The 19,843-nt window shown below is 40.2% G+C and overlaps 3 protein-coding genes across 3 annotated transcripts; 1 reads left to right on the top strand and 2 right to left on the bottom strand.

Annotated features, from left to right (window-relative positions):
- The first annotated feature begins 3,065 nt into the window (after nt 1-3,065).
- On the top strand, nt 3,066-7,887 carry elovl1a (ELOVL fatty acid elongase 1a). The gene is made up of 8 exons (XM_020104086.2): nt 3,066-3,354; nt 4,124-4,224; nt 4,319-4,509; nt 4,926-5,006; nt 5,445-5,501; nt 5,612-5,717; nt 5,871-6,010; nt 6,099-7,887. The coding sequence occupies exons 2-8, from the start codon at nt 4,164-4,166 to the stop codon at nt 6,405-6,407; spliced, it is 945 nt and encodes a 314-aa protein (XP_019959645.1). The 5' UTR covers nt 3,066-3,354; nt 4,124-4,163; the 3' UTR covers nt 6,408-7,887.
- A 308-nt stretch (nt 7,888-8,195) lies between these two features.
- On the bottom strand, nt 8,196-11,875 carry cdc20 (cell division cycle 20 homolog). Its single transcript, XM_020103924.2, has 11 exons — nt 11,757-11,875; nt 11,215-11,433; nt 10,980-11,122; nt 10,802-10,898; nt 10,438-10,563; nt 10,082-10,278; nt 9,883-9,977; nt 9,549-9,786; nt 9,316-9,441; nt 8,733-8,850; nt 8,196-8,640 (listed from the first exon to the last, which is right to left on the bottom strand). The coding sequence occupies exons 2-11, from the start codon at nt 11,402-11,404 to the stop codon at nt 8,462-8,464; spliced, it is 1,509 nt and encodes a 502-aa protein (XP_019959483.1). The 5' UTR covers nt 11,405-11,433; nt 11,757-11,875; the 3' UTR covers nt 8,196-8,461.
- A 711-nt stretch (nt 11,876-12,586) lies between these two features.
- LOC109640269 (uncharacterized) lies at nt 12,587-17,754 on the bottom strand. Its single transcript, XM_020104171.2, has 6 exons — nt 17,466-17,754; nt 16,461-16,643; nt 16,116-16,373; nt 14,334-14,432; nt 14,050-14,067; nt 12,587-13,813 (listed from the first exon to the last, which is right to left on the bottom strand). The coding sequence occupies exons 1-6, from the start codon at nt 17,530-17,532 to the stop codon at nt 13,728-13,730; spliced, it is 711 nt and encodes a 236-aa protein (XP_019959730.1). The 5' UTR covers nt 17,533-17,754; the 3' UTR covers nt 12,587-13,727.
- Between the last annotated feature and the right edge of the window lie 2,089 nt (nt 17,755-19,843).

The raw sequence follows: 19,843 nt of genomic DNA, 5'->3' as shown, positions 1-19,843 counted from the left end.
AAATAACAAAACATGAAAACTCACAACAGTGTGATGTCACTGCAACTGTCTGTCTCCTGTATGTTTCCGTACTGGAGAGGCTACTGTTGCAATGATCAGCATTTTAATGGGTGAAATTTTGTGAAAGGGAAAAGTGCCAACGTGTTTTACACACTTGATTGAGGAAGGAGCGTAAACTTGCCAAAAAAATGTAATATTGCAATGATGCAAACTGCATCAGGAAACATACTAAGCCATACTCAGACACCATTACTAACCGCTTATGGAATCTAGTTTTGTCTCATTCCTGAAAGACAAGTGTGACGGAAAACAGGCTAACCTTATTGACTGTGTGACTCATTTTTTAGGCAGTCGTACCTGCTGTTATATGAACTACCATACTGAGAAATGCATGTCGACATTTAAGTGGGTCCATTCATATGTTTTGAACAGCCTTTCACATCCGGAGGCATCCATCCTGTCCACTTTGTCACAATTGGCTAATTGAAGATGCCCGGTATGTCACAAGGGCTGGGACTATTCCCTGGTTTTGCTGTTTGACAGAGAACCGTGGGCCACAGACAACACCGTGTTGTGCTGTTGTTTGTTAGTTTCTATGTGATACATTCTGCAAAATCTGGTCAATGCTCAACGGTCACAAGACCAAGAGGAACAGGGAGTTTGTTGTTGTGTTCAATAACACAGCAGCTCTGACAAACAGCGGGTCACTGTTGTTGGAGATAATGACACTGACTCTCATATTCATGTCCAGTTAATGACATGATCTTCCATCAGTCATCTGGGCCAAACAACAAGTCGGCTAGTGCAGCAAAATACCACTATCTATTGGTCATGCTGCTTGTCTGCATCTTTCTGTGGCTAAGATATCATTTTATAATAAAGGTTTAAATTTGTTATAGTGTCGTTTTGTCATTTTGCCAACTGCTTATGGAGATAACATGCTATTAACTTGACTGTGTCCTGGCTGATGAGAGACAAGCTTGTAAATGCAGCAGCTTTGGAAGAAATGCACAATGCATTTTTTTTTCCAATGCAGAAACACTTGCTAAGGTCTCTTGAAACAAAGATTCACCAAAATTCACACACACATCAGTTGCCTACATTATTTTTTCCACTGAGCTCCATGAATTATTCCCTATTATTAACAAAAGCCACTTCCCGCAATGAAAGTGAAAAATAATTCTCAAGTTTGTCTCTTAGTCCACGTCAAAATTGTATGGTTTCCTCTTGGTCCATGTTCCATCCATACAGCAAGTTTTGTGGAGATGTGTTAATCCTGCTGAAAAAAAAATAAACCAACAAATGGACAGGGATGAAACTTAATCTTCTTGGCAAAGATATTATCTGCAGTCCCCTCATTATCTTCTCTAGAGATCTTCCACTGAAACTTAACTGTTAAATGTGATAACAAGCTCAGTTTCTCGTTTCAACGACCCAAGGCGAGTGAGAGTGCCACACCTTTAAGTGACCAGTCGGTAGCTTCTGATCCCTTCTTTTCAGTCACATACTGTGTAAACTGTTCCTTTGTTGTTGTCATTTAACTGTGTTTTTGTGCCCACGGGACCTGGGGAACACAAATTTGTTCCACTGTATGATTTACAGACAAGGCTGGAGTGGCATAAATAAACTTGAATCAACTTATCTCACAAACTGTCGTCGTCCACATGAGATATACACTAAACCCCATTTTCGGACATTTTTTCCCCAGAATTCTTTTTGTTGCAATCGTCCACATCATGTAATTGGTTCTGACTTATTAAACTTGAAAGTTAAAAGCACAGCGAGGGGGTGCATTCATGAAGCATCTTTATGTGAACCAAGCTTCGTCACTTCTCCCTTTCTTCAAATTAAAATTCAACATATTTGCACCTACAGCTATGTGCAATACTCAAATGGAACTCAACAGACCACATACCTCCACCAAGGCCCAACAACCAGAAAGACGACAATTTTCCAACATAAACTATAGTATATTGACAAAAGATTTATTATGAACTTTTTTGTTTATCCAGTAAGATTGCATCAAGCCATCTGCAAAAATTGACATAAAAAATAATTTTTTGATCTATGTGGGAACTCTCTTGTGGACAATTCTCAAGTAAAATGAGGACGTGCAGAATACTAAACACTAAAAAGTTTTGAAAATGTTAAATTACACATCAACATAATTATACAAATATAATACAAACATGGTGAATATGTCCGCCAAGGCTGAAAATTAAAAATACCATATCTCACAATGTTAAAGAAGATTGCTGGATGCACCATAATGGAAAAGGTTATTCCGTGGCCCATACCACATCCTTGCATCAAGTTTCAGGGAAAACTGTGCAGTTGTTTTTGTGCAATCTTGCTTACAAACAAACAAACAAACGTCATATTTTGAATATTCAAGTGGCATTGATTTTTGCATCATCTCTGAGCTGCCAAGAGTTCAATTGTCAAATAGTACGTAAACAGAGATTCTTTCTTCTCCTTCTCTCTGTGTCTCTCTGTCTTTCGTGCACAGATTCCTAGCGTTCCAGCTGACAGTTCAGTCTAACATACGTGTGGAGGGGGGGACATTTTCAAGCGCCATCACACCCTTTAGTGCCAGTGCTCGGGGAACAGGTAAAACCAGCAGGAGTTGAACGGGAACCAAGCCTCTGGGCCACCACACAGGAAGGGATGGGCAACACAATGTGACAGTTTACCTTTAGCCTAAATAAAGTTGGAGTTTTATTTAAGAGACATAATCTTATCTGTTTTGGAGCGTCCCTGTCAAACCTGTTCTTCCACTCAGGTCAGACATTTTGAAAATTCAACCAACAAAATATTTCACGTGAAGCTAAAGCCTCATTTCTTTGAGCTCATGTTCCCATTAATTGAATTGATCTTGGTTTGTTCAACCATCCTCCATCGCTCTGACCTCATCCCCCATATCATCAGTGACGAAGCCAACCAATCACAAACAGGCCAAGTGCACATAGAGAGGTGGAGCCGAGCACTGAAACAGGGTGTGGTCCTGAAACCAGCAAGGTCTGTAGTAGTGCCCTGGAGTTTAAATTGAGTTGAGTGATCACACTCTCATAGTTATCATAGCTGTCCTCACACGTTTACTCACCTCTCTTGCTTTCTGTCTGTCTCCCACAATTTCCTTGAACCTATGAGAGTTTCAGCCTCTGGATTTTTACCAAAAGAAACCTTTTACAGGCAGCTGGAGGCCTCCGCTACCCACACAGTAGCTCTTTTCATGTGTCAGGCCTCCACCTGATCCCTATCACTGGTGCTGCTGAGGCCTGGGATTCTCCGGGTTGGGTGTGCTGCCTGCTCCGGCTGAGCAGGAGTTGAGAGCTGAGGACCTGTTCTCAGCAGGTGAGTCACTTTGTATGAATGTAGCAGCAGAGGTTTTTTTTTACAATTCGAGATGTGTTAACCTCGAGGATCCTTTTGTGTTTGTGCTGCTCCTGTAAAAGACTTCTTATGCTTTGATTGTGAGTAAGTTTCTTTGTGTTTTGGGGAGCATTGGTGTCTTTTTGTTTGTCACACACTCAATCAGTTCAGTGTTTAACTTTGGTTTACTTTCAGACAAAAAAAACTGTCGTTAATCATCAGGTCTTCCACTTTAACCTTGTGTTTTTTGTTCGGGATGTTCTGTACTGAAACTCCCTGGAAATCCCAGATCAGCTCATACCTCAGTTGCACAGTTGGCCGGCTAGTTTGGAAATATGGGCCAAGTTCTTTGCCTCACCTGTTTGACTTGCTCTGTTAGTCAGCAAAGGAACATTTCATTTTTTTTACAGCTAGAATCAGATAGTTCATAAAAACAGTCAAACTAACTGTATTTTGTTATTGTCAATTCATTTTTTTAACTTACTAATTGAAATAAAGCTTTTGAATGAAGCTCGAGTTTGTTCTAAACAGAGAGAACTTATATGACTATGAGAGGATCTCATTGTACAGGTTATTTTTAACATTATGTACATTATGGCTCTCGGAGGTGTTTGACGAGCCAGCAGCTGTCTCCTTGTTTGTTCAGTTGGTGGGAAACCAGGTGGATGGGTCTTTCAGTGGCTCACCTCATTTTCATCTCCGCTCTTTGTCTCCTGGTTTCACAATCTCTCGTCTTTTTCATATCTTTCAGGACTTTAATAGGAACAAAAGAAAAAGCAAAAGTCGTCACCATGCTGGGGGAAGCTTTGTCAAACGTTTTAAAGTTACACAATTATCTAAAATCAAGAACCGGTAAGTGTCTTTGTCTCCTTCAGTGATTCATTCCTCACCACATTTTTTGAGAGATATAAATTGCTGAGTGTGTGTGTGTGTTGGTCCTCCCCAGATGCCAGAGTCAGAGACTACCCTCTGATGAAGAGTCCCGTAGAGATGACCACCATCCTGTTGGCCTACGTCTTCCTCTCTGTGTACGCCGGACCCCGCCTGATGGCACACCGCAAACCTTTCAATTTAAAAGTAGCCATGATCGTCTACAACCTCAGCATGGTTTTACTGAACGCCTACATAGTGTTTGAGGTAAGAAAAAAAAAAGTGAGGAATAGAGCTGACTCACCTCTTCTCATCTCTTGTGGAGATTTAAAGGTACAGTGTGTAGAATGTTGTGATATCTTGTGTTGAAATTGCATGTTGCAGCTGAACACCCCTCACGTCACCCTCTCCTTCCAAACATGAAGCATCTCTTCAGACTACACCTTGGTTAAGAAGATGATGGTCTAATAACTATCGTCAACTCTCAAAACAATAAAAATAAAGTCTAGTTGCACTTATATATTGCACCTACATGAAGTACTTTTGTATTTTGGCTTTTTTGAAGCTAATATACCTACATGATTCTTGCTGTTCTGGGTTTATACCCTCATGGTTGAATGAGCTAAATGAATTGCATATCATTTTTGACATTAAATGTTGATTTGTTTTGTTTTTTTACTTAGTTCCTGATGTCTGGATGGGGCACCACCTATACATGGAGATGTGACCTAGTCGACACCTCCAGCAGACCGGAGACTTTCAGAGTAAGTCAGGTTCATCATCTCGTCTCTGTCTGATTCATTTTATGTTTTGTTGAATTTACTAAGTTTTATTATTTCACGTGGTCAACAAAATAAATCAATCAAGTTGACCGTGCCTATAGTTTTTCAGTATTTTGAAGTTCATTTTATTTTGGGAGCAGGATTACATAAAAACATCTGAAAGTATTTCCATAAAAGTTTGGTTTGTATCCAGATCAGGGAGCAGATCCAGAATTATTATTTCTTTCACTTTTATAACTTTTATAAAATAAAAGTGATATTTTTTCTTATTGTTGGGCCCTGAAAAGCATTTTAGTTCAGCTGTTTATTATCATTAATAAATAAATCGGTATTTGTCTCCTTTTGGTGAATATTCAATTCCTGTTCAATATTTGAGATCACAACTATTTTCTATCTTTCTATCTTCTACCTTCCCCCCAGATGATTCGAGCTTGTTGGATGTTTTATTTTTCAAAATACATTGAACTCCTCGACACAGTAAGGACACTTCCATCTCTTCTCTTTTCACTTTTTCTAGTGACTCATCAGAATATTCGTATACCTCATGTGCATATCAACTTGAGCTTAACTGGATTTTCATATTTCAGGCATTCTTTGTGCTGAGGAAGAAACAAAGCCAGATCACATTTCTCCACGTGTTCCATCACTCCTTCATGCCGTGGACATGGTGGTGGGGCATCACCCTGACTCCTGGTGAGATTCACTCAATATCAATGCAACGTACTTCATCACGTTGACACTGTGTCCATGTTTGTTGTGGCTTAAACGTGGATAATCTATATATTAAAAAAATTCTCCTAGCCATGTGTGACAGTTGAGATAATTCCCTGTGTCTTTCTTCTCAAGCTGGAGGAATGGGCACCTTCCACGCCATGGTGAATGCAGCCATCCACGTTATCATGTATTTCTACTATGGACTCTCTGCTGCAGGGCCTCGATTCCAGAAATATCTGTGGTGGAAGAAGTACATGACTGCCATCCAGCTTGTACGTCCCCATTTCCCCCAAAAATAAAAAATCGAATATAGTTTTAATCGGTAACCAATTTGTAACCATATGCTCTCTGTTTTTGCAGACGCAGTTTATCCTTGTCTCCGTCCACATCAGCCAGTACTACTTCATGGAGAAATGTGACTACCAGGTAAAGATGTGGATCCACTTGATCTGGATTTATGGAATGTTCTTCTTCCTGCTGTTCTCCAACTTCTGGGTGCAGGCCTATATAAAGGGCAAGCGGCTGCCCGTCACAAATGACCAGCTGAAGTCGAACGGCTCGGCTAGCGAACCCATCCCTGTGGTGGCCAACGGCAAGCACAAGGAGAATGGAAACGTGTCCCACTACACCAACGGCAAAATCTTGATGGGCAAAGTAAAGGAAATCTAACTTAAGTGACTGGAATGAGAAGGAAAAACAGCAGGTGGCTCAATAGGGCCTATAGCTGTCCTTCATTGTTCATATAGCATATTGGGATGGCACAAATTCCAATATACTGCTTCTGTTTATAATATCTAAATTAGTCTAGTCTTTTAAACGTATGCACATGTATTGGGATATGAATGCCATATTGTATTTTGGTGGTTATCTAACGTGACACTTTTGGTTCTTGTGAAAACTATTGACTGTGACACACGCTACATGAAGATTGGTGCTCATTTTGTCACTGATAGGGTTTTTCAATTCCAGCTTGGCTGACATGACCCTGGTTGTTTGGAAACATTGCACCATTCCCACTGAAAGACTTGCACGTGTAAATAACTGCTACAAAGCTTATGCCAAAACAAAGGTTTTAATTCTAAATGTCAAATTCTTTTTTTTTTTTCTCTCCTTCTCTTCTTATTTATCATTTGAAATAAAAAACAATTAGATGAAGGTCTGTGTCATTTGGAAAGCAGTTGTGTGGTGTGCACTTTTGTAAGAAATATACTACACTACACAATTTTTCAATTGTAAGAATTGTGGAAAAGAAATGTTAAACTGTATATTACAGTATTGATACGTTTTTTTGCATAATGAGGCAGTGACGCGTACACTGCTTTGTGTGATCATGCATGTCTGAGTTTTGCAACTTTGTATGGTCTATTCTCCCAGCAAACTGAGAGTGAAGCTAACCGGTGCGTTCAAATACATCTGAATAAAAGAAATCGTTACGGAGTGGTTGACGATCTTGTTGTGAAGTGCAAGCTTTTAAGTGGGTCCGACATCTGCCACGAAATCAAGATAAATATGTTGTATGATGTAATTGACTCATGTTTAAAACGTTGCCTGTTTCTGACTTGAAAGCTCAATGGACGTTGTAATTTTTACTTTTCACCATAATAAAATAATTTTCTGAATCCATAAGAATCTCAGAAGTTAGATGTAAGAATTGATGTAGAATAAAAGAATGAACAGGAACACGAGCATGTGCAGCACGATTGTTTCTTAAGCAAATGTATCCAACTGTTTATAGGGATTTAGCTGTTCCAGCCAGACATTGCATGGAAAATTCCTCTGCATGTTTTTTCATCTGTGCTTGTTAGTTGGCAGGATTAAGCAATAAAAATACTCAACACAGAAGTAGGAAAAGACCTAGATGAAAAAAAAAATTACTTGTTTAAGGGGCTGATATCAATAATTGGTGCAAATCCAAATAAAAATCTGTACCCAGTGAATTTACATGTGGCCTCATTGGCAGACGGTTGGGCCTTGCTGGAGATATGAGGTCTCTGTAGTTCAGATAGTTGTCTGGTAGGATGTGCATGAATGTATGATTTGATTTTGCCAAAGAACAAACCTGGAGTCTGTCTCAGGCAGTTAAGGACACTGTCAAGTGCATCAATAAAAGTTTTTGTTAACCTAACAAATACCGAGGGTTAAAAAACAAGCCTTGTGTCCAGGTTTATTTGTTTTGCAGTATAAATGTCACAGTTGAAGATTAAGTCAAGATGCATTACATACCGATATTGTCCTAGCCCTACAGTTTAAGGTCCAGGGGTCCTCTGTACCGAGGCCGCCATGTTTTACAGTATTCCGAACTTAACACCTTTGAGTTTTTATGACAACTACCACGGGTTCTCTTTCAAGTTTAGAAGGGGAGGTTGAGGTGATGGGGTGTTCAGCTGCAACATTCAACTTGACCACTAACTGCTACACACTGCACCTTTAACACCGAAGAAATGCTGACAGAGGCACTTTAACAGTAAAACCATTTATTTATAATCCAGTCCATTGTATACAATGCATCATGATTACAATAAAACTTTATGAGTGAGCTGCTTGAAAGCCAACACTTGAACTTTACCACACTAGCGGACCTATATAAACAATTAACCCATAGGTAGAGCAGCAAGAAGCCATTAATGGCCAAAACACCAGTGGACAACTTTATTGTTGATTAAATAAAACATTTGCACATTTGTTATACAGACTAAAAAACCCCAATTCAAGAAAAAAGAAAGTTATCTGATTGATTGATGAATGACACTGCTGGTTGACTTCACCATCCTTTCTTTGGCCTTCTTCTTCACAGGATCCACTTCAAAGCTCTTCCACATACGTATTGTTTCATCCCCAGCGACAGTCGCAACTGTAGAGCAGTCTGGGCTCATAGTCAAACTCAGAACTCTGTCCTCATGACCTAAAGACACAGAATTTATGTTAGAGTGTATCTCTTTCAACATAAAGTGAGTGAACACGTGCAGAAACAGTCTCGTTAAAACAGTTACTCACCGTTGAGCTCTGCGACTCTGGTGAGAGACGGATACTTCCAGATAACGACGTTGTTGTGAGCATATCCATGAGCAGAGACCAGCTCCTTATAGTTTGGTGCAAATGACAGTGAGGAGATCTGAAAGGCAAAGTTAGTGTAATTTGAGTAAAATTTTAATTAAATTCTTAAAACTGAAAACAAGTAAATAATCAGATATTTCTAACAGAGGACCAGGAGTCTGAAGCAGCAGTCAGACATTTACCAAACTCTAGAGGGCAAAACAAGTGTCCAAATGTCAGCTGCTCCTGAAATCTTAAAAATCTTGGTGAGCCCAGTGGGTGTGGCACATTTATAAAAACACAACAGATGCAAAAAAAGACAAACATCTCTGGATGAAAAAGGGTGACATACAAAGGAGATGCGAACAAAAGATGACGCTTTAAACAAAAACACTAGATTTCTGCTGTGGATTTTGTCCATATATTCTGCATCCTTGCTGCTCTACCCAGGAGCCAGCCCTCACCTAAAAGTTCCAGACAATGTCCCACTCATGTTCATGTCTGGACCCAGTTTATGTCTGAAAACAGTTTAAGTGTGCAGTACCTGGGACTGAGTGTCGAGTGAACTGATGCAGGCGCCACTGTTTACGTTCCAGATTCGGATGTGACGATCACTGGTACCACCTCCAGATGCCAGGATGTTTGGCTGCCATGGACACCAAGCCAAAGCCTACAACACATCCAAAACTTAATGTCATATTTATAGCAGAGAATATTTATGACAAAGTATTTCCATGTCATCCCAAATTCTGGGCGTATGAATACAACGCTGCTCACCTTGACAGCTCCTTGATGTTCGCTCCAGCAGCGGACTGATTGGCTTTCATTGCTGACGCTGCCCCCATTCACACGGGGCCATACGCTCACCAAGTTGTCGTTGCCCCCACTGGCCAGGTATCGCCCATCGGGGGACCACGTCAGTCCACACACCTCCTGAGAGTGACCGCTGAGTGTGAAGATGTGATGGTCTGCCACCCTCACATCATGATGGTGGATGTGCCCTGACCTGGAGCCACTGGAGGACAAGAAAGAAAACGTCACACTCCGAGTCCGAATAAAAATGGAAACCACTGGAAAATTGATTTTTAAATTAGACGAAAAAATTATTTACCTGGAAAGAATATGGTCATTCCAGCTCAGGCTACCAACTCTGGCTGTGTGGCTGGCCATGCTGCGCAAACGCTTCTGGTTTTCAACATCCCATAGCTACAAAAACAAATTCAAAATACAACAATCAGTTATTAAACCAATTATAGTTCAAGGATTTTTAAGAACTAAGATGGTGCATGTCTGTGTGTCACAAAACTGACCTGAACTTTGCAGTCACTTGTGCCGATGGCCAGGTAGCTTCCCTCCTTGGTCCAGGACAATGAGCAGATGTAGTCCTCCTCACGGTCCAACTTCATGAGCTGAATGATGTCTCCTTGAGTGGCGTCCCACAGGTAAGCAGTGTTATGAAGAGCCACAGCAAGAACGTTTCGACTGCTCCAGTCAAGCAGATTCAAATCTGTGAAAGAAAAAAAAGAAAAGGCACAAATGAGTCATCAAAATATTTATGAATGAAAACCTTAACATACAGTATCAAGTGCATTGATCTGCGTCAAGCTTGTCAGGAATCTAATGAATGAATGAATGCCATTAGGAAACGCTTAAATGCTGAACCCACAGAAATCATTGCGAAGAGCAGGAGCATCCAGGATTCTGTCAGGAGTTAAAGATATGTATCTCGTCTTTTTGGCCGAGGCAGGAGTTGCAACCTGGCTATAGAGGACTTTCAAGTTGTTTTGATAACCTGCAAATAAGACAAAAAAAGAAATCATCACCATCTATATCATGCATTCAATGTTCTTGCTAAGCAAGGTGTCAAGTCAAGGTTAATTTCAAAACAACCACTGAAGCATCAGAATGGTCGACCTCAGCGTCCGGGATGGATTAACGGTTCAACCGCAAATTAAAATCAATCCTGAATTTGTCAGGAAGCCAGTGAAGACAGGCCAGAACTGGTTTAACTCCCTTCCTTCCTTCCTTACCTTCAGGTGCATTCAGTGGTTTCCCTCCAAGGTGCAGGATCTTTGCATCTTCAATATTGTATCCATTCAGTGACACAGACCAGGCTTTCTGGTTGTCCTAAAAACACACACACAGCGTTGATCAATACACTTCTTCACGTACAAGAGGAGAAATGCACCAGAACAGATTATAACTCACTGATGTCCCTGCTGTGTTGTTTGTGTCCATGGGCTCGTTCTCCTTTGTGAGCAGGAAACTCGCCACATCCATTTGGTTGCTGTTTCTGGTGGGGATGAAGCGGTCACCCCCCATTTTGGAGGGCGTTTGCTTTTTATTTTTACCTATGAACACAAAACATGGAGGAAACAGCTGTTGGTGTTTGAGGAGATGACGGCGTTGCCAGGTCTCAGGGTGTGAATGGCTGTGGCGTTACCTGGTGTTTTGCTCGGTGTCTTCGATGAGCTCTGCGACACATTGGTAGATTTGCCGGGCGACAGGCCGCTCAGGGCGGACGTGTTGGAGGAGCTGGCCTTCCTCTGCCACCTCGCCATGGGAGCGTTGGTGATGGGCATGTCCAGCTTCAGGATACTGTGGATGTCGTTCTCAAACCCGAACTGCGCCATCTTTATTTAATTCCAAGTTTTCACACGAGCTGGAAACCGGAGCCAAGGAAGAAAAAGCGTTTTACACGCATTCACAATAAACAGCAGAAGCTAATCCAGGTTGTGTTTTGTTAGCTCGGTGAGTTAGCACCACGTTAGCGGCTGGTGCGAGCTTTTTAAGAAAACGATGCTAACTAGCTTCAGCCCATTTGCCCATTTACGCTATTGCTGTTGTTACAGTGGGTTAAACAAACGAAAGTTAGCATTAGCTTCCGCAGCGAGAACCAGTGTTTATTTACTCTACTGCGAAAAAGACAACTCCGCTGACTTCCTGAAAGAAAAGGAAACTTTTTGAACAACACATGAAATTCACCTTTTTCAGAAAACGTGGAGGATCCGCGGCCTCTCTCTCTCTCCTCCGCTCCCACAGTTTGAATTCTGGGGATATGACGCCACACGGTTTAAATGCCTGAAAGCTCTCCTGTGATTGGCTCGTTCAAGGAGCTGCCGCTATCGCCACGGCAACGCTTACGAATGCGTCCATTTGATTGGTGGAGGAGACTTCATGACGTATCAACGTCTGAAAACAACCCTACTTATCCAAGAAAAATCTACCGCCGCCTACTGGGCAATGATAATAAATGATAATAATGAATGCCTAAATAAAAAAATTATATTATTAATGTTTATTTGAACATAGCACGTGATGCATGTATCTGCAGGCCATACAATAATAGAAAACAGTCCAAGGTAATGTATGAACAATGTGTAGATTCCAGCAGGGCACTTTATTTCTTCATCTATATTTCTAAATTGGTGGTGCTTGGATTTAGTTATTTAAAAGAAACATATGAAGATTACTCAATGATCAATTGTCAAAGTACGACTGTAGGATAGTTTGATTGGATAAAGAATATCAGAGACTTCTCACAACCTACAGGAGAGCATGTTGACGAGACATTTACATATTTATTTACCCATTGAAAACTAGTTAGCACCTGTAAAATTTCTCTTTTGGTTATGTATGGCTTTAAACCACAGATTTAAACACATCAAATTAATCGTTTTTTTGTCTTTGATTTGTGACCCAAGAGTGATCACGTGATTAGATGTATATGTGTGAACAAGATTAATGGGATTCAAGGTGTTTTAGGTTAGGTGCTGAAAAGTCTTTAAAAAAAGAAAACAAAGTAATACAAGATGACCATTTTGTTATACTATTTTAATGACTGCAGTCAAAACCTTACGGAATACTATGAATTATACAAAAATCTCAAAAACAACATACAAATGTTTTTAACTTCAAATCCATCATGAAACCAGTGTACAAATACAAAAAGATGCATCTAAGCGCACACTAAAGTTTATATCAGTTGTTTGATATTGGATTAAAGGTGGATTTTTCAACATGATCTCACATCAATGTGGACACATTAAATTCATAGCTGTGTGAAAAGATAACACTCCTCAGACAAAATCTGCGAAAATAATAATTGACAAAAACAATGTGAATTATGGAATTTATTCATTTCATTCTCAAATCTGCAGATTAAGGTGACCTGGAACCAAACAAAAAAATGTGACCATATAAAATGAACAAGGAATTGTTTACACATGTAATAGGAAACAAAATATTGACAATTGCAACAGCACACATAATCACAAAGACAAATAACAATTAGGACGTTTTTTAGAAAAACAACACCTCGGCACAGTCAGCCTCTTTGGAAAACTACAGTCCATCCAGTGTTTGGCAGAGTTTCACTATTATTAATCTCAGGGCAAGGCTGCATTTTTGATTTGAGCAGAGCTTTATGTACACACTATGACTATTTACTACATCGCTTGCTCAGTAACATTGTGACGTTTGAATTTCCCTCCGGAGATTAATAAAGTATTTCTAATTCTGATACATTCTTTGTCGTAACTTTCATTAAATACTGTGCAGGCTTCAAACAGAATCCTACCCATGTATATTTCCGCATATTTTAATATCTCAAACTTCGGCCCTTATTAACTGTGCAAATAGAAGCTTGTACATTGTTGCAGACAGTGAACATACCTACATTCTGTGTGTGTGGGTAAATACATTCATTTGTAAGCTAAAAGGTTTTAAAATCACCAGTGTAAAGTGTAATACATGCATGATAAAGTGCATATACTAATGTGGTCTGAAATGTAGACTGGTTCGTTACACAATGTTGGTTCAGTATAGCAAAGGTATGTTTACAGTCATCACAGACAGAAGAAACATATTTAATGGTAAATCAGGAAGTGGACATTCAACAGCGGACACAGCGGAGAGAGCTCAAACCCAAGTCTGACATTTAGCTGGAGCTTTGAATCACAAGGTATGGTAACCATTGCCTTTTTCCTCTGGATCCATTTCAGTCATGTCCTTGGGGTAATGTATGAGTGAGCCGATAACCCCTGCAAAGAAATCATATTTATAAATACATGCATGACCTGGGAGGACCTGCTGCATATTCAGTCACAATAAAAGTGAGTTGATGCTGTTCACTGTTCAGCGAATCAGGATAGATACAATCCCATGACTGGCACATTAACTACTTGAAAATAGGGTATGTTGCTCTCAGTTCACTTTATATTTAACCTACAGTTTACTGAAAGTTAAAATGAAAACAAAAGGGTTGTTGTTCTCTTACCTCCAGGGTGCCTCAAACCTAAGCACAGTGTGAGAAAGACAAATCACATGACCATGCTTTAGATTTAGAGAGTATGAGGGTCCATACCAAAAATCACATGACAAGACAAATGATGCTGCACTCTGTGAACTCAGGTGATATATTCAGAGATTAAACATTAACATTACAGTGTACCGGACTTGAAAAGGAATTGTTTTGCTGGGTTGTTAAGATTATAAACTGTGAATTAAAAAAGGTTCAAGATTATTAGTATCCACATGGAAAAAACAATCTCATTTACTCACCCCCGTTTTTGGAGAGGAGGAGGCTTATTAGGATAAAGCCGGTAAATGCAAGGAGTGCCATGATCGGGATCAGAACCTGAGGCAAGGGAATCCCTGCACCTAAAATAACAAATAATTGGTTACTGTAAAACATGTGGGTTTTTATGTGGAGATGGGACAAATCATGGGGACTACTTTACTTGAACCTTTATTTTTCTTGGCACACATTCAGTCATATGACTAACAGTGAAATGCCATCAGCTGCCTTCACAGTTCACAGCCACCAGCAACATTCAAGCAGTTTCTGCAGAGTAATAACCTCCAGACAGGACCCAGGACACTGTGGTCTATTCTATCTGTTATGACCAATACTGTATTGAGAATACAGAACAAATGAATCATGTAGAATGGATAGGTACTCCCTTATAATTAAGTTGCAACTAATCCGGGTGTAGAAGCATTAGAGTTTTTCATGTAAAATTAGAGCCGGGCCAATGTGGAATTTTTTGGCCCAATGCTAATGCAAATATTAGGGAGAATAACATTTCCAATACTGATATTTAAGTCTTTTATAGCTGGTGTTCAAATCTAAATATTACACCACTGGTTTTGCTTGAGTTCTAGTCGCAAACTTGAAAAAAATTCATCTCAAAATCCCACAAATGCCACACAGGTCTCCCGCGCTGTTGTTACTAATTCACTGAAAATTCGGAATCAATTTCATAAGACTATGGCTTGAATGAGCACTCAACTGTAGCCCCATTTGTTAAAAAACATCTATTCCCACCCTCTTTATCAGACCCCACTTTTACTGCCTGGTGAAACAAAGGTTTATTGTATATCAAAGACCTTTACAAAGAAAACACATTTACTGATTTTTGAATTACCCCACTCTCACTTTTTTCGTTTTCTCCAAGCCAGGCACTTTGTCCAAACCACCTACCCTCACTTCCCCAACCACCCTTCCGGATCTCTGATTGATTCCTTGCTCACCCTCGATCCTACACAAAAGTGCTCCATCTCTGTGATTTACAACTCCATTGACTCGCTTAACCCCGTCCAAACTGCTCGTCTGCACCAGACTTGGGAACAGGAAATAGGAGCTCCAATTTCAGATAATCACTGGGACAAAATCCTTAAGCTAGTTTATACGTCCTCTATATGTTCCAGGCACAGCTTATTACAATGTAAAGTTCTTTTCAGGGTACACTACACAAACGTCCGGCTGGCAAAGATTTACCCAGGCACCAGTGACAGTTGTAATATGTAAACAGTCTCCTGCTAATCACACACACATGTTTAACATATTAAACACTTGCAACAGCGTATTGGCCTTTACAACCCTATTGGCCAGACACCTTATCTTATTTAAGTGGAAACATGTTCTCACATAACAGCTGGCTTAAAGAGATCTTAACTCATATCAAACTTGAGAAGATTAGACTCTCACTGGCGGGTTCTGATAACGCTTTCATCAAAACATGGCAACCCTTTTTAGAGTACTTAAACAGAGTTACTATTCACCCAGAAAGTGACTAGATGCCCTGCCCCTCCCCTCACCTTATTTTATTTTTATTTATTTTTGTATGTCTGCCTAGCAGTGGGTGGGAAGGGATAAGGGTTAATTGGGTTCGCAGAAGGCTCAGTTCTAGTTCGATAGAGCATTAGATAAAGCAGCCAACTACCACTGTTCGACAGCTTATTTTGCACACACTGTATATGTGAGCTGCTGGTATATGTAAATGAAAAAAACCAATAAAAAGATTTATAATAAAAAAAAAAGAAAAAGCCACAAATACACACCTGACTGTTCCCCCGAAAGCTTCAGCTCCCTCATGAGCTTGATGCATCCACTCTGAAGGCGGATCCTCTCTTCCCTCGTGTGCTGCTCTTCCTGGTCCCACAACATTTTGATGGCCAGCGCTTCTGGTGCATGTGCCTTCCACGTGTCGGTGTGGTCCAGAGTGAGACAGACCTTCCCATCAAAGAACACACGGTCCGTCCAGTGCAGCTCAGACCCCTCCAGTATGCATTCACGAGAGCGCAGAACAGTGTGGTTCCCTGGGGGGGGGGGGGCAAAACAAGAGTTAAATGTCACAAGTAACAACATCACTTACATTCATCTCGAGCACACGGTGACCTGCTTACTGAGCACTGAAGTCTGGTTGACACTGATGAGATCCAGGAGGAGGGGATCAGTCGAAATGGTTTCCTTTATATTGTTGAATTCATGGCTTGTGCCAGAGAGAGAGACTCCATTGAGAAGAACTTGTTCCTCAACGCTCTGAGCACCCACCACTCCCCACTGCTGGGCCTGAACTATGACAGTATCTGATGGAGGAAAAACAAAAAATGCACACAAATGCATATATTGTTTATCAGAACTGAATTGGACAAATTGCACAATTATTCAACCTATGTCCTCATCGTTGTGAATTGCCTAAATGGTATATCTTCTCTTACTTCGGTTTACACATGCACAAAGTTACACAACAGGTCATGCAAAACAGGTGTTAAACAGAAAGTAACTTGTGCTGCAAATACTCCAAATTGCTCATGCATAAAATAGCCCCATTCTCAACACACATCAAGACACAACTGTGAATGCAAAAATAAAACCACTCATATATGATTTTAAGGTTGTGCTCGGTGCAACTACATTAGACGTCTGGTGTTTTTTCTCTCATGCCATGCAAACATTTAATGTCTTCTGCTTGATTATTAAATGCATATAGTGGAATAAAAAGGGCTGCCAGCTTTGAGCAATCTACACAGCAGACATCCAGGAATTGTTTCCCCCCAGTACAGTATTTGTTGACACTGTCAGACAAAGCTGAGTGGGTTTAACTCTCTTTAACTCTTTCGCTGCTGCCCTAGTTTCGATCGCGTTGGGGAGATTTTCTGAAAATCAAGTGGATTAAACACCAAAGTTTCAATATGATTTCCATTTGAAATAAACACAGTTGGTTTGGTGTGAGGAAAAAAAGTGAACACGAAGTTTCACAATGGTAGGAAGTTTTGCAGTAGTAGTAGGCTGCGTTACTTTCCTCCTACAACACACATCTACACAGTCAGTTTCTTTAAATTGTGGCTGTTGTAAATCTGCTGGTTCACAGAGGAAACGATGACATGCAGCACAAACAAGCTTCTCACCCACTGGAACAGGAAAAGCCCGAGACGAGCGGCACAGCACTAGCGCGAGAAAGCCAAGAAACTTCATTTCCAGCTCGTGCTCACAAGAAATCTCCACGGTTGGAAATAGCCCGGATTGGTTTAAGCCATTTAAGTGTGACCAGTGCACGAGTGAGACATCCACACCGGCGGCTTGACCGAGGACTCGAGCACACCCCGTCACGGTTGCTCACTGCGTCTGCAACCTCTACCGACTGTTCTTTAAATGTGCATGTCTGATCTGTGATTGGCTGAGCTCTGATGCACAGAAGATCAGATCCTGTTTTGCCTGAATCTGCTGTGCTCCAAAAACACACACGCCCAGCTCGCACATGTTTACATGATGAGATATGATTTTATGGGTATTAAATCAAGTCAAGTTTATTTAAAAAGCACATTTTAAACAGCAAGTCTACAGTGCCTAAGAATAAAAACTAAGGTGTATGAGTCTAAAATTAGATTTTGATAAAACAGAAACTGAAAGAAGTTAAAAACTGAATTAGAATGCAGGACAGTTAAAAGCATGAGAAACCCATCCAGGCTGGCTGAGTTGTGGGTACACTTTGGACAGGTCGCCAGCGTATCACAGAGGGAACTTACAGAGACACTCTCACAGTCACAATTTTAAGGTCCAGTGTGTGAGATTCAGGTGAAAGGGAACTATTGGCAGAAATCTTATGTAGAATAATCCTCATGATGTTTTCACCAGTTTGTTTCACCTAAATTGTATCAATTGTAGTTTTCTTTACCCCAGAAAAGGCCCTTTATATTTAAATACTTTATATTTACATCGAGGGGACCCTCTCTACGGAGGCCGCCATGTTTTTTACATTAGTCCAGACTGAACAAACTAAACACCTTTTGAGTTTTTATGACAACTGAAGCTACCACAGGTTCTTTTTTATGTTTGGAAGGAGAGGGTGAGGTGAGGGCTGTTCAGCTGCAACATGCAACTTCAACACTAGATATCACAACATTCTACACTCTGTACCTTTCTTTAAAGTCTCCAATCAACCGAACCCCAATCTGCATGTCTTTAGACGGTGGGAGTTTGTGGAGAAAAAAACATGCAGACACACTGTTTTGTGAACTCCACAAAATAAGACCCAAACAGGGATTCAAATCAGGAACCTGTGAGATGACAGTGCTGGACTAAGTGAATACACCATCAAACTCATACTTTAGAGAGAAAACAATAATACAACTTTGCTGAAACTCTCCTGAAACTTTACAAATCTATAGGCTTCACTGTGGTTAAAGTCAGAGTCTATCCACACATTACCCATGGTAAAGGAATGTTAATAAGTACATTTAACGGCTGCCCGGCTTGTCAATGATTCTGTGACATGCAGCTTCCAAAAATATTTAGCCAGAGGTCCAGTTAAACATGACCCTGCTTCTTGACAATTACTCTTCATCTTTGGGAGCAAAGCCTTATAGTTTTAAATGTATCGTTATCCTGACTGACGCGGTCTGTTGTTTTTATTAGTGTGATAATAAGGAACATATTGTTCATCTCTGTCTCTTCGTCTGTCTATCTAAATAAAAGGTCAAGCATTATCTCTACTGTACAGTCCTATTTTTTTTAATCACATGTGATGGTTCTTATAAAAACGTATCAGAAACAAATGACATGGGGAGCATAAGATGTTTTCAGCTCTGTTTATCTGCTGCGTATGTGGAATGTTTAAAATGTGACATGTTATGTTTTGACCAGATCTCAAGTACTCGTTCCTCAGTCTTCTACAGGCATCATCCTAAAATGGAAGGTATGCAGGACACACAGGAAAAGATTGTATAAACAGTGGGCTGTGAGGGAGCCAGGTTCTGTGCTGTGCAGTGATACATGGTCAAATTACACTTTTTTTAGACCTTGGTTTTAAAATCTTGTGACCCTGCCCACTCTAAGTGATGCGTTTTTCATGGGGTGGGGGTTTGTTTGTTTGTTTTTTTAAGTATATTTCTTTCCCTTTCATTTCATGCTCTAGTTCCTAGAATTAAAGGCAGCAAGGCCACATAAGCCTGCAATGGGAATTTTCAACAGGGACCTAAGTTTTTTGTTGGACAATGATCCGTACCAATGAAATAGTAAACAGGGGTGAACAAAAAGAATACATTTGAAAAATCACAATGCATGAGGCAAGGTAAAGTAAGGCAACTTTCAACAATAAGAAACACATGAGAATAAAAAGACAAAGACACACATACATAGGAGCTATAAGGATTCAAAAATAATTCAAGAAAAAAGAAAGAGGGATTATATTATTATATTAACAGATATGTGTAAATATTAAAACAAATTTAAATAGACAGCAAAAAGAATAATATTTAAATATATTATGAATGTTTTCTTCACGCGG

Source organism: Paralichthys olivaceus, chromosome 16 (assembly GCF_024713975.1).
Source record: "Paralichthys olivaceus isolate ysfri-2021 chromosome 16, ASM2471397v2, whole genome shotgun sequence".
In the NCBI taxonomy this organism is placed as follows: domain Eukaryota; kingdom Metazoa; phylum Chordata; class Actinopteri; order Pleuronectiformes; family Paralichthyidae; genus Paralichthys; species Paralichthys olivaceus.
This window is presented reverse-complemented; position numbering and strand designations above follow the sequence as displayed.

Excerpts from the sequence above, each read along its gene's own strand:
- elovl1a (XM_020104086.2), top strand. The coding sequence starts at position 4,164 with ATGCTGGGGGAAGCTTTGTCAAACGTTTTAAAGTTACACAATTATCTA. Across the intron at positions 5,007-5,444 it reads GCAGACCGGAGACTTTCAGA|ATGATTCGAGCTTGTTGGAT; the intron begins GTAAGTCAGGTT and ends CCTTCCCCCCAG. Across the intron at positions 6,011-6,098 it reads ACATGACTGCCATCCAGCTT|ACGCAGTTTATCCTTGTCTC; the intron begins GTACGTCCCCAT and ends CTGTTTTTGCAG.
- LOC109640269 (XM_020104171.2), bottom strand. The coding sequence starts at position 17,532 with ATGAAGTTTCTTGGCTTTCTCGCGCTAGTGCTGTGCCGCTCGTCTCGG. Across the intron at positions 16,644-17,465 it reads GGCTTTTCCTGTTCCAGTGG|ATACTGTCATAGTTCAGGCC; the intron begins GTGAGAAGCTTG and ends TTCCTCCATCAG. Across the intron at positions 16,374-16,460 it reads CAACCAGACTTCAGTGCTCA|GGAACCACACTGTTCTGCGC; the intron begins GTAAGCAGGTCA and ends CCCCCCCCCCAG.
- cdc20 (XM_020103924.2), bottom strand. The coding sequence starts at position 11,404 with ATGGCGCAGTTCGGGTTTGAGAACGACATCCACAGTATCCTGAAGCTG. Across the intron at positions 9,978-10,081 it reads CAAGTGACTGCAAAGTTCAG|CTATGGGATGTTGAAAACCA; the intron begins GTCAGTTTTGTG and ends TTGTTTTTGTAG. Across the intron at positions 8,851-9,315 it reads CACTCGACACTCAGTCCCAG|ATCTCCTCACTGTCATTTGC; the intron begins GTACTGCACACT and ends TTTGCCTTTCAG.